This window comes from Asterias rubens, chromosome 9 (assembly GCF_902459465.1).
Source record: "Asterias rubens chromosome 9, eAstRub1.3, whole genome shotgun sequence".
Lineage (NCBI taxonomy): Eukaryota > Metazoa > Echinodermata > Asteroidea > Forcipulatida > Asteriidae > Asterias > Asterias rubens.
The window spans coordinates 15,241,488-15,255,943 of NC_047070.1; the positions used below are offsets into that span (position 1 = coordinate 15,241,488).

The 14,456-nt window shown below is 39.0% G+C and overlaps 1 protein-coding gene across 3 annotated transcripts in view; it reads left to right on the top strand.

Moving 5' to 3' along the window:
• LOC117294937 (alpha-adducin-like) overlaps window positions 1–14,456 on the top strand; it is a 63,584-nt gene that overhangs the window by 24,637 nt on the left and 24,491 nt on the right. For all 3 annotated transcript variants that reach the window (XM_033777490.1, XM_033777491.1, XM_033777492.1), the window contains one exon: window positions 13,939–14,053. In XM_033777490.1, the coding sequence (XP_033633381.1) occupies window positions 13,939–14,053 (115 nt within the window). The remainder of the gene's footprint in view (window positions 1–13,938; window positions 14,054–14,456) is intronic.

Genomic DNA, 14,456 nt, shown 5'->3' on the forward strand with positions numbered 1-14,456 from the left:
TTTCATGTTAGACTTGTTCCAAGTCCATCTCGCTTTCCCTTCCCCATTGTTCGTCAACAACCTGCCTGCATCAGCTTGCTTGTTGACTATTTATATTAGAAGTCTAGTCTTTTTATGCATTCTTGAGTCTGGTTTGCAGTTTGTCATATTATGATGTCATTTTGATTGGTGTCCTTTTAACGTTCGTGGGTGTGATGTTCATGCACATCGTCAGATTGAATACTTTGTTGTGAATATTTTTGTACCCTACCTGTAGTGCTCATGTAGTTTTAAAATTAGTTGTTTAATTTTATTTTTTGGGAGTTTGATTATCAATAAGGCCTAAGACAGGCCACTCAAGGCAGGCCTGGAATTTAACAGGTCACGGAGGCCATGACCTCTGTTGTCCTTGGTCTTGGCCTTGGTGCCCCTTTAAAAGTTTCCCATTGACTTCAAGATTTTCCGATGGAAGTGCCCTTTGCTAAATGAAAATGGACTTGCCCTTAAAAAGATGAAATTGCAAGTCATGGTAATGTCTAAATAGGGGAAAGGGAATGAGAGAAGAATAAATCAAGAAGTATTAAGTTTGCCCCTTTGCATTTGAATTGGGAAATGATTTAATATGGAGCAGTACAGACAGTGAATTGTGAGTATGCGAGAAGAATCTTTTTAAGTAACATCGTGTAGCTTTGGGGACAGCTTACAGTGTAAGAGTTACGTGCTGTGGTCGAGCGGATGAGAGCACCAGACTCAGTCCAGTGCTGGTGTTTCTGTCTAGCAGAGTGTGGGTTCAAGTCCCGGTCGTGATATTATGTCCTTAATCAAGACATTTATTTTTTCAACAGGATGTTTTCAAAGGATTTTCCTGTTTTCAAAATATTTCAGAAACTATCTGCCGAGGGTTATCAAAAGGTGGAAATAGCATCATTTCAATCATGTCAATATATCCGTCTAGGATCTGGATCCCAGTTTCCAGACACTTTTATTTCCGCAATGACTCTCACCCCTGAAAATTGAAGATGGTATTGCTGGGTTGTGTTTCCAATTCAGACAAATTTAAGTTGTTGTTTGGGGTGACTGTGACACATGTCCACCTGCTGGTTACGTTTTGTTTTTGGTTTCGGTCAGATTTTCCCTCTCTCAGTCTCAGTGGTGTGATTTACAGTGGAGTGGTTATGAAGCTTCCCCTGTATCCCTTACCCCCCCCCCCCCCCCCATCCTAATCACACCTCAAGGAACAGTAGAGACAGCCATAGCCTGAAAAACTCCAGGAACATGACCCTGGACCCCCAGAAATAAGGCAATTGGTGGGTTACTGGTGAAGAAAAGGAAATCATGGGATTGGGAACACTTCAGTGTAGGACTAGCAAATGGGACCAATAAACTAGATTGATCATACAGTAGAAGGAACTGTTCAAGATGACTGTGTTGTGTCCAAGCTTGCAATTTATATCTGCAAAAACATTTCAATGGCCTGAAGTTTTTACTCTAGTAGGTTTTTTGGGGGAAGGCTAAATGACCAATTTGTATTTCTATCACAAATGTGTTGGTCTTGACACCCTTTGAAAATCAGGTATGATATTCTTCCTACTAAAGTCTGATTTCAGATTTTTGTTTTGTTTTTGCGATAAATCAGACAAATTGTGATTAACATAGCCTGAAAAGTCCATTAGATGAGTCACCAATGTATACATTTGGGTCAGCCATTGTACTCGAAAAAATATTCATACCCTTTTTCCAAGAACCAAATATGCCTGAAAAATGTTCCCCCGTAGACATTTTTTTCCAGCTGGAAGTAGCCTTGCCCTAAAGAAACATATTGTCTAGCTTGACACTTTCTTGGAGAATCAATTTGTCATCTCCAGTCCAATAAAGAGGGAATTTTTTGTCTCTCTGTTAATTTTGACCCTGTGGCTGGATTCATAATTGTTGGTCACCTTATGTTGAGCTGTGGGGCTTGAAGCAGCCGATTAAGCAGCCGAGTGGAAGGAATCCAATGTCTGCTTGACCGTGGTTAGGGAGGTCAAAGAGGCGCCCAGAAGGGAGATGCTGCTTCTCTTAGGACACTCCTGCCACTAGATTTATCCAAATCTTACTATCCAGTCTGACAGGAAGGGTGGGTGACAAATAAACTACTTCATGCATAATTTAATATATTTGTTTGTGTACTGTAAAGTGGGTGGCTTTTACTGGTTTTAGACAAATGTTACCCATTTTCCCCAATATTTTTATCATAAATTTAAATCTGAGAAGCTTCTGATATTGTGTATTCCTGAAAGGTTTTTTTCTTCATGCGGTGATATAGTCGTTCCGGATTTCCGACAATATCTATAAAAAAAAGTGACCAATATAGCAGCTTTTGATATTATAAAGCATTTTTAGAACCATTTTACTTGGAAAGGACACGTAATGGGTTTTTTGTTGGAAAAAATATCTATTTTGATCCCTCAATTGAGCAAATTTTGAATCTGAGAAATCGACAGATACATGTTTGTTTCTTAGATTAACAGATTATTGGACATATTCTCTCCCCCGATTTTCTGCGATATTCAAATAAAAAAGTGACAAAATTTTGAAATTTTCAAATGATAGTTTTGTTATAGATTTAAATATTTGAACGGTTCCAAAAAACGAAGGTATACCTTGCCTTTAAGTATTTCCCCAGACAGATGGTACTTGATATCTGTTGATGATTTTCCAAACCACCTTGGACGAGTTGCTTCCTCCTGAATGTTGTTTTGTAATCGTCCACCCTTACTCTTAACTCATACATTGCAGCAGACAACTGCTTGACCGTGAAGTCAAGATGATTTCACGACGAGGAAAATAACGGCAGAATTTCTAACTTGACAGATATATCCAAGGTGATTGGATTGAAGCATCTGCCGGTAATTAATGAACACAGCTAAGGGAGAAGGCTGTAAGATTTTTAATTGTAAGGACTGTAGGGTTTTAACTGTTGTCGCCAGTCGGACAAGTGTCCAATCCCTTGGTCACTGGAGCAAGTTACATGGAGCTGCTACAAGAAACATCATTTTAATTGGCAGGCCTGGTATTTCATCAAGGCTATTTTATTTTTCATTTACCAAAGGGCACTTCCATTGGAAAATGTTTAAGTCTTTGGGGTATGTGTAACTCCAGGCCTGAATTGGTGTTGTAGATTTAAGTTTTCAAAAAGGCACCCTCCCCCCCCCCAAAAAAAAATTAAAAACCTGAAAAAAGAAAGAAAAAAAAAACACCCCACCCCCCCCCCCCCCAAAAAACCCCCCCCCAAAAAAAAAAAAAAACTCAGACAGAATTCAAAACTCGAATCCACTTTTAGAATTTATTATTCACTGTATCTGGAAAGGAAGATTATGAATGGGTGAAGGTTGCAGAATTTTTAGTAGCCCACAGGACAAGCTGAGAAGTGGTGATTACTACTGCTAGCCCGTAGCAATTTTTGCCAGAAAATGTACGCCGATACAGTGTTAAGGGTTGGACCTTTGGATATCTTTTTTATTTTTAAGCCAATTGGAAAATTAGTGTAGATGTAGGCCTACATGTGCAAGATGTCGGTCTTTTACTAGGTTAAATCAAATTATTGGTCGGATTATAAAATTAAACAGCAATTTTATATGCTGTGTTAAATTTTGTATCCCGAATGCTAGACTGTAAGCTTTGTAAAACAAGTTTTTTTGTTTAAATGTGAAACTAAATAATGTCGGTTAATCCAAAATGACAAAGACCATGATATGTGCTCTCTTATTTTGTGATTCTAATTCAAGTTCAAGGATTATTTAATAACTGATGAAATGAAATTTATTCCAAGGCCAGCCCTTTCCCAAATTAGTGCCAAAGTGCGTTGACACTACACTGGCCTGCTGCTGCTAACCGGCTGGAGCTAACAAACAGCCCGGGGTTTTGCCACGACGCCACACCCAGCCAGTCAGGCATGGTCTGAATATCACCCATTCACATACGCTTGCTCTGCATACACGTATGCGCTCACAATCGGCCTAGAGCAGTCGGCAATAGCAGTCGGCTATGTGAGCTAGACGTTTTCACTACATACATCATTAACAACAGCACTGCTGCACCCAAAACATGCATTGCGTGTACATTGGCACACTTCGATGCAGTAGTTTTTACATGCAGTGTACTTACACACTGGCGCACAGTCTTCACTGCAGTTTTAATATAATACTAGAATAAAATTGAAGTGGACTAGACACTTGTTTGCAGGAACCAGGCTGGCACGCTGGTGCCCTTACTTTGACCTGGTCAGTGCTGTACTGCATGCATAATCAGAAGACCCATGTCTGCCTCAGTAGTGTATTGGATTTTTCTATCCCTGAGCGAGCTTAAACTCAATCCAATATATTGTACTGTACCTGTTGTGTGTACAGCAGCCCATAAGAAATTAGCCTAAGAAATTAGCCGAGGTCCCTTCTTATTCCCCAAGGCTGCTGCATACAAAATGGAGAGCACATTATTTTATTCACTCGTGGGAGGATGCTGAGACTGTTGTTAGAAGCTGTCTCCTGAGTTGAAGGAGGGGTTGAGTTGAGCTAGTACAAGGTGTCATGGTTGGTTGGTTGCCTGGGAATGGTCGTATACTGCCAGGATGCATAATCAGCAACGTTGTCTTGGCAAATGTTGGGTTGACTACGGATATTTTAATGATGGCAGGACTGGGAATAATGCATGTGTTTCGGAGGGGGGGGGGGGGGGTGGAGAGTACATGGAATGAATGTGCATGAGATGTCAAACATGTGCACCATAGACTTCAGGTAGAATTAATTGAGCAAACCACATAAATTGTCTGAATTGCAAAAACTGTGTAGTCAAAGATATTACATACAGTGGTTATTATATCAACTTTTCAGCTGATCCGTTTTTTTCTGCTTGTTGAGTTCCACTTAAAAAACTGGAAACACTGCACAAGTTTGTGTGAGCTTAGGACACTAAAGATTTCTTTTTAAAGTGGCATGTCTGAGATATTTATTGTTTCAGAGCTAATTATTAGTACACTAATGTTCCTTGCAAGCCAAGTGAGATATTTTTTTAAACATACCGTCTCAATGGAACCATTCTTCATAAAGTTTTACAAGCTACTTTGTAAATTCTTTAGAGTTAATTATTATGGTAGTTTTACCAGAAATGTTCCCTGCGAGCAAAGTTAATGAATTATAACAGTACTCCATGATTCTCATTGAAGATAGATTTGACTTGCATTAGAAATAAGAGTTATTATTAGTACACTGATGCAGAAAGCATCATCACCCATGCTTATTGCACAAATCATGTTTGATGTTGCAATAGGTTTGCCATATGCCACACATTTTCCCTGCTTCTAGGCGTAGGTTTTCCTCACCAAGATTTCACACTTCTCTACAGTCTCATGGTTTGATTGCACCATAATCAGGTCACGTAACCACTCCATGGCTGGAATTGTGGAAACAACAAGTTGTCTCGTACGAATTGACGTAAATATAGTTCATTAAATGGTTGATTTCTGGAGAAAGCGTAGACTTTGTGTGTCTGTTTATGAAGACTTTGTGCCAGTTCTGGAGAGGGGTTTGGACTAGTAAGTGTGTAATGGGAGCTTTTGGGAGAGGTGAGGGACTTATGTAAAATGCAAAATAGAACGCTATATAGTGGTATGTTTTCAGGTGTCCCAAACCCTACCCTTTTTATACCCCATTAGCTAATATTTTCCCTCATTTTTTATTTGTCTGTCAATTTTTTATTTGTTTTTAAAGTGGCAGGCCCCTGGAGGGGCTGGAGGCGCCCACCTTCAAACTTGGAATTCATGACCAAAACATGCAAAGAAAAATAAAGCCCTTTTCGCATTTCAAAACCAATTCTCAAAATGCTTCTTACCAAAAGTTTGTACTGCCATTAAATTTAAGACTGATAACCAAACTACCTTCCCTTAAATGACCCCTTGTCACAGTGATTGCTCCACCTATTATAAATTCTACAGGCAATTATTAAATCTTTGTAAATATTGACTGTATGTCTCAAAACAGTGGGGAGTCACTCCAGCTTTAAGTACCAACTTACAACTCGTACTCTTGTCTGCATGAACTTTGATTGGGTCATTATCAGTGATGTTTAGACTAAGCCTTTTCCTGTCAAATAAAAATATTGACAAATGAGGAGACCCATTACACATCTAGTGTTAGGCAGAGCTTTCTTTATGGTTGGTGCAAAGCTCTGCGGTTGGAGGAAATGACAGTTGGAGAAATAAATGTTTGAAAATAAAGATACGTTGTAGATAGGAAAATGTCAAAGATATTTGTTTATGATCATGTTACCCTTCTGGCCTCTGGTTGTTGTAATGTTGTTGCAGGACTTTTGTATGTTTGAAGTTAAAAACAAAAAATAAAACAAACAAAAAACCATAATATTTCTATTCTCTGAAAATGGATAGCACTATTTATTTTACACAATTTGTTAAATTTTGTAAAGACATTGAATTGATAAAGTTTTGCTTGATAAATAGAAGAAAAAAACAGTTAAATGCTCTTATTTGTAAACACTTTACTGCTGGATTACTTAATTTCGTACGTACTGTGGTTTTGAAACATTGATATCAAACTTGTCTGTTATCATGTGGAGAATGCATCTCCACACAAAGTCAACCTTCTTACTATCTGACCATTTACTAAGCATTCCACCAGGGTTTTGAATGATAGTTAAACTAATTTTATGTGGTGAATGCATCTGCACAGTCAACCGTCCTACTTTCTGAACATTATGCGTCGTGCAGCTGTGGTTTTGAATGATCAGGCTATGTCAGCCCTCAATTGTCTTGGGTGTGAATGTGCCTTGGCAGTCCACAGTTAACCCTCCCACTGTCTGTGAATTGTCGTTGAACTGCACTACAGTGTATGTTATGTTGTGAGTGATGTCGTCTAATGCAAATTTACTTGGTGAGAAGCACTGCAGCTGTTGATAGTAAACTATTTTGAGAAAGAGTTCGTTTAAGGTATGGTTTGGATAAATATTCACCCCAAAACATCTGAACCTGAGAAACAATTCATGCATGAATCATTTATCAGACTTCTGAGGGTCTGGTGTCTGTTCACAAATAATGCGGTTGGTACCTGCTTGTCACCTTCGCTAAAAAAAACAAAGAATAGATTGGATTTGACATTCTTGTGAAAATACTGTTACCTTTTTTTTACTGTTTTCTCAGCAAGTAAGTCCACTGAATTTTCTCAGGTGACTTTTACGGTATCTTTGTAGGTAATTTTGTCTATAAATCAGCATTACGTTGACTAAAACCAATTTACATGACCTTGTAAACCTTGAATGAAAATTTTGCATACATTAATTGGGGAGGTAATAAAATATTGTATGAATTCCAAAGCTCTAGACGTGGAGGGATCAGTACACTGCACCAGCGTCCAATTTACGATAAGTAATGAATAATCAATGGGTAGAGACCACGTGGGTGCATGGGAACCAGCTGTCGGCTTGTCTGATACGTTTGTCTACACAGGCTTCGGCAATCGAACCATTTTGCTCCGCTTCACTGGTTATCCGCTGAACGTTAGAATGGATTCCAGCAGGTCCTGCTGTATTGAACGTTTACCCCTTTGGGAAACATTGAAATAGACATTTTTTTTATTTTTACGACCACCACGACCAGGGGATGGTATATCTTTGGTAATCACTCTTACAATGAATAGCAATCAAAACTTACTTCATTAGAAGTGTACATAGCACCTTTCAAATAGTATAAAGAATTTTTACAAACATTGCACTTTAAAGTAATGTGGTTATGGTAAAATATATAAGTTTGTATACCCAAAATTTGAATCTGAGAAGCGTAAGTGTGAGTAAACTTCTCAGATTGTGTATTCCTATTCGAGTTTATTCTTTCTGCAAGGACATTTTCACTTCGGATTTTGGGCGATAGCTAAAAACAGTGCACCACCTTTTGAAATGACATTTTTACATGTTTGTTTGATTGTATACACGTACATCTACATTTATATAACGGTTTAAAACAAGCGACCGATTCCCAAAATTCAAAGGGTTTACTTTGATGCATTTAGAATAGCAATAACAAAACATGGGGAAAAGGAAGACATTTTTTTGTTTTGAATTAATTTGGGGCAGACGTGTCAACCAAACAAACACATACCATTTGTTCTATGGCCTTGCTGATCTGATCAGACATGTTACAATGATAACAACATTATGGAATGTGTTATTGATGTATGCCGATGTGTGATACAAAATTCTCACCTAGCTGTGCTCGCTATTTCATTGTCCCATATTTGCATATAATTTGCATATATATTCAACGGGAGAAGACAATGGCTTCATGGACATTTTTCCAGACAATGAGTGTGGCCTACTATAAATTTGTAACTGAACAGGTGGTTGAAATTTGTTTGCTTCATCCGAAATAGGTCACAAAAAGGTTCTTTAATTTTTATTTTCAATTAGCGGTACATTGGTATGTCTGAAATAAAGCCTTTGATTTTGAAGCTTTTCCTTCCATAATAAACTGGTGTGATATTTTTCCTTTTTTAAAATCAGATTGAAGATGGATTGCCCTCGGAAAATCAGTAAGATTGTTTTTAAAGATGGGTCATAGATTAGTAAATCTCATTAAAATGTGCCATCTTCTAGCAAATATTAATGAACCAATGCCAGGGGTTATGAGTGAGATCGATCACCCCTGAGAACGAGGGATGTAAAGGGGATGATGATGTCTTATCAGTTACAGGTTACGGCATGAGTTGCGTGCGCCTCCCTTTGTATCATATGGGGTGTTGTTTCGGAGTGGTTAAGAGTACCGAATTTTAAGCTCTTGTGTATCTGATCAGCAGAGTGTGGGTTCAAGTCCCAGTTGTAACAATGTATCCTTATCAAGACACTGAACCATTGCTTCATCCTTCGGATGGGATGTAAAGCTGTTGGTACTGTGTGTTGTCAAGGCATGTAAAAGACCCCAGAGGGGTTCACCTGGTATGTGTCTGGCAGTGCGTTTGTCTTCAAACATGAAGGCTGCACTAAAAAGGATGCAGAAATTATGAAGGTGACCACAGGTTTGCAGTAACAGGGTGAGACCATGGCCTGGAATTTTATATAAAACAAGGTTCATTCTGCAAAGGGCATTTCTATTGCAAAAGTCATTGGGAAACTTTTGATGTGCACCAAGGCCAAGACCAGGGGCAACATGGCAACATGGCCTACACTACCAGGCATGCAGCTGATTTAACGAAACGCTTAGATTAATCCTACCTTGAGTAAGGACGAGTAACCTGTCCTAACTTAGGATGGGTTCAATGCGTCCTCTGTATTTTGATACGGAACTGAACCCGTCCTAAATCCTAAGATTGATCCTAAGTTAGGAAGAGTTTGGTGAAATCGACGGCTGGAGACCCAACTGTCTGATGTCAAGGAACAAGTGCCCAGAGGGTCTCAACACAAAATAGAATTCACTAAGCCTAAAGCTGACACTTCACAGTTATACCAGCTAGTGACAATAGACTGACCAGACAACTGAAGTGGCCCATAGAGTATTTTTACTGAGCCCATTAACAAGCTTGTATCAATTGACCAATCACCAAGTGGATTAACTGAAAGGGGGATTAGGGACAATTCTAATCCAATTTTCCCCATCAAGTACTCTGGGAAGTCAACAAACTTCCAGACAGTCTTTTTCTTTTCTTTTCTTTTGTCTCTACTTTTCCTGGAAATACAACACCAGTGTTGACACTTGCGTAGATTTTTAGATCTCTTCTCCAGGGTGTGCACCACACTAAAAGTTTACCATATCAACCAATGGAAAGGGCTTAATATTAAAAAATAATCACAAATTGTTTTGAAGTCTCTCAGCATGTTTGAATCAAATGAACATATTTGCTGACATTTAAACCACTGTTCGCTTCTCAATTGGTAGGTTAACTATTGAACTCTTTGAAGATCAAATTTTGAATTAGGCATACATCATTGTACAACATGTACATGAAAAGAGAGTAGGGGTCCAGCCTACTCATAATCATAGAGAAAGGCTCCTTTTCTCCACACATGTACCTGATTTTTTTTGCTGTTTGCTTATTTGTGTATTTCAATGCTGTATTATTGACTTTTTGTGGTCATGCACTGGTGGTTGGTAAAGACTTCTGTTGTCATGGATGACCAGTTTTATATTGGTATACCCTGTCACTCAGTGTTTTCTGTTAACCTTGGGTTGTCTTTATTTGAAGTTACACAAGAGTTTATGGTCCAAGTGTGATGAAAAAGAAATCATAGTGGTTTTAATATTGAACTGAAAGTTGTATTGAAAAAGAAGAAAAAAAATAGTGGAAAATCTAGGGTGCTTGCATAGGGGTGTCGTGGCCGAGCGGTGAGGGGTGGTGGACTTTGTGGATTGAGTTTTTCAGTACCTAGATTGCGTGGGTTTCCCTGGAATATTTCACTCGGGTTTCATTTCCACATTTAAAACTGAAACTTTGCTTTTCTTGAGTTTGCTTTTATGAGAGTCCTTGCATTACAACCCAAAAATAAACTGGGGTCGATTTCACAAAGAGTTAGGACTAGTCCTAACTTAGGACTAGTCCTAGGGGATATACAAAACAAGTGGCTAGTCCTAAGTTAGGACGAGTAACTCGTCCTAACTCGAGATAAGACTAGTCCTAACTCATTGTGAAATCCACTGCTGGAATGAAAACAAAACTGTAACACGTCAAAACACGTGCAGCTGGTCACCTGATACCAAAGGTGCCAATACGAGTGGGAGGGAGTTATGACAAAACTTTTATAAATCTTCATCAAAGGAAAAGTAACCTTCCCTGTTTGGCTTAACCCCGTTAGATAGATTGACAAACGAATGTGTACATTGCTACAGTTTGCTTAAAATTGAGACCCTGCGCAAACTAAAAGCCATTAGATTTGCTCTTAACCCAAGGGTAACGCTTTTAGGTAATACAATAGTAGTGAATGCACAATTGATGTATAATGGTTGTTTCTTTTTTCCCTCGTTTTCATTTGGCCTTTGGAACGGTTTATGTTCGAGCATGCTTTGATCAAGCTAGCATTGAATTGGAATATATTAACCTCATTTTTGTGTGTTCTCCTCGGGCTTCATAGATGGTCAGAATTGATTAGAACTCATGATTAGTCATACTCTTACATGTAGATGTTCTTTTTACTTGGGGGGGGGGGTTAAATATTTGAGATAATAGTTAAAGGCGCCCCAACTTTAAATTTTTTTCTTGTGTTCTTGAAGGCTTGGAATGTCATCTTTGAGAGATGGGCCTATATGAGAGGGAAAGGCCATTTTCATTTTGCAAAGGGCACTTCCATCAAAAAAATCTTAAGTCTGTGAGAAACTTTTAAAGGGGCACCTCACCAAGGCCAAGACCAAGGGCAACAGAAGGCATGGCCTCTGTGACCTCCAAGGTTTTCACATAGAAACATGCGCTTCCAATGATTCACTGCAAACAAATATTCCCTCTCCTTGGTAAACTTTAGTGGAATCACTCAGATTGTCTGAGACATACTCTAAACACATTTTACTGAGTTCACACTGTGCCAGCAGTCCCAATCTCCAAAATAAGTCGTCTCTGTTTGTCATGGGTCAGACAGCACCAAAACCTTTACACAGCATAACCCTGCACTGTTTTCTTAGCTTCAAAAGTCAAACATCTGTCCCTCAGAAAACAAATAGTGTGGTTCTGTCTCCTTTTAGTCAGGCGTTGTCGGGAGCTGGCTCATTCAACCGTGAAGTTCCTTATTATGCCCTAGTTATTGAGTTCGCAAAATTGACAAAACAATGTTTACTTCCTCTACAATTGCCCATTGTTGACTTTGGCAGTTGGGTCCCTTATCAATGCAATGTTATTTATCAAGGAAACTAGAATTGAGTCTAGTGATATACAGTGTACATGTACTTAGTTGGAGATTCCTGTTTGTTAATGTAATGCTAATAATTATACAGACTCCACTATCAAGATGGTAAAATAAAAGTTACGGGTGAAAGTTCCCGCTGAATACAGTGTTTACTTGCTGAGAAAACAGCCAAAACTGTCAAGGTATTTTCCCACGATCGTCAAATCCAAACACTTTTAGAGAGGTGACAGTGGGCATCTCTAGTCGCAGCATTCACGCAGCATTCAAGAAATCTAATATCCAAGGCACGCATGAATCAGTTCTTAGATTCAAATGATTCCGGTTGAAAAAAATTCAAAACTCTCAGGGAACCTTTTCCCAAAATAGTTTATACTTTCAAACTCTGCTGTGCTTCTCGCCAAGTACTCACCAACCAAGTTTTTATGGCCGCAAATTTGTTGAGTATTTACCAATCTATGACCCTACCTTTAAATATGGAATCAGGATTTATTAACTGCTGTAAATGCACTTGTAGTTAATTGGTTCAATTTGTCAAATAATTACTCAAACATGAACTTCCCCTTGTAAGGCGATTCATTCAAGGTCAATGTAGGGAGATGATGTATCATGTTGATGTTTATAACATTCATGAGTTCTCATGGTAGGACATGACAACATGCATTAGGGTCACTGTTCCCTGGAGGCAGGGTGCTAATATGTGTCATCCCATCCCCTCATACCTGAACTATGCAGAAAATGCTGTGTGAGAACATTCTCTGTGTGATGACACTATGACAGGGCTCAAAACATTTTGGGAACCTTGTATGTAGCTCAAAATTGTTCATGGACCAGATTTTATTTTATTTTTCATGAATCATGATTTGAACAAACACTCAAGTTAATCGCATTTGTATATTTATTTTTATACTCAACAGGATTAAAAGATGTTTATCAGATTTGTAAAGCTGACAGTTTTTATATATTTTATTATTGTATAAATGTATTTCACAGTGTGTAATGACAGCACACGACAGTTGGACTAGTCTAGTTATGAATTTACTGGCCCGATGCTAAAAACACTGACCTGCCAGAAACCAGTAGTAAAAAACTGACCTAGGCTGTAACGAATTGTCTTATTAAATTGTTATTATTTACTACTGTAAATATGCCCACATCAATATTCTATATAACTCAATGATTTGATCTCTGCTTCGTTCACTCAAGTAGACAATATATGTTTTATTCTATTCTCAATCCTGTCGCTATAATTGTTCCAACTGCGGAAACACTGACCAGTATCCAGGCTATGAGACTTGTCACCCATGCTGAAAGAGATAAAAAAAAAAAGGTTTCTCGTCTTGTGAACACACACATATGTAGGAAGTGCCCGGTCTCCCGCTTGTGTCATATTTGACGGCCAATGATCTGTGGTGCGAGTACATCTAGGGTATCGAGTTTGTCGCGTTGATGAACTACCCACATGTTCACCTCGGGTGTTGAGTTGCAGTGTGTACTTCGTCAGGGAACTGTACCTTCTTGTGTAGAGAGTGAATCCATGTACACTGCGCGTTATCAGGGGGGTTGTGACCAGGGCTCAGTTTCGTAGAGCTTAGTATTGCTTAGTATTTCGCAATTAAGCAAAAATTGGCAGAATACCAGTCACGTGTGACATAACAGTTTGGCTGGTAACCTTATTCTGGTAAGCACAATTTGATTGTGCTTTTTTAATCTTTTGCCTAAAGCCTAATCACTTCCCCAGGGTTCGGTTTTAGTAGTGGTCTTCTCAAAAAAGAACATCCAGAGCAATCAGGAGATACGGGTCCCGTTTCATAGCGCTGCTTAGGCACAAAAAAATAGCTAAGCAGAAGAAAGCTATGCTTAACAGAATATGGTTACCAGCCGAGATCCCATGTCACATGTATATTATGTGACTGTTATCCTGCCCATTTCTGCTAAGCAAAAAATAGTTAAGCAATGCTTAAGTAGCTCTTTGAAATTGGGCCCAAGTGATGGGGTATAAGACACCTACCCATTCTTCAGGATTTTTTCGTTTAGATTTTGAAAGGATTGAGGAAATGAAAGTAACGTATTTGTCTTGGTCTTTGTTTTTGTTTTCAGAGCGGGCCTCACCCAGCCAGCCTTATTGCCCTGCAGCAGATTGCCGACCTAGTACTCCCGCAGTCAAGATTCAACCAGTCCTCAACTGGAGGTGGAGGCGGTGGCCGAGGACAAGGTAAGACCTAAATCTCTCTCAAGTCTTAAGAAGACGTCTCTGTAAAGAAACTTCATTTTCTCCTGGAGAACACTGCAAACTTATCAATGTACTCTCATAAACAGCAATCTTAAGCCCAGTTCATACATTACTTCCTGCGAATGAGATCGGATGATTGACGTCACATGGCTGTTTTTCAGGAGTTGAACGCAGCTCAACAAGTATTCATTGCCAATGTCAAAATTCATATCGCACTCACATTCGCAGCAAGTTTGAACGGGCTTTATGCTAAATGGGTTTAGTAGTTGGTAAGCAATAATAAAAACAAGCATAGCACTGTTTAAGGGGAAGGCAGCTCTATGAGGAAAATAGGGCAAGGGGCACTAAGGTAATGACCGGGCCAAATGCTGCGAAGCCCACTCTT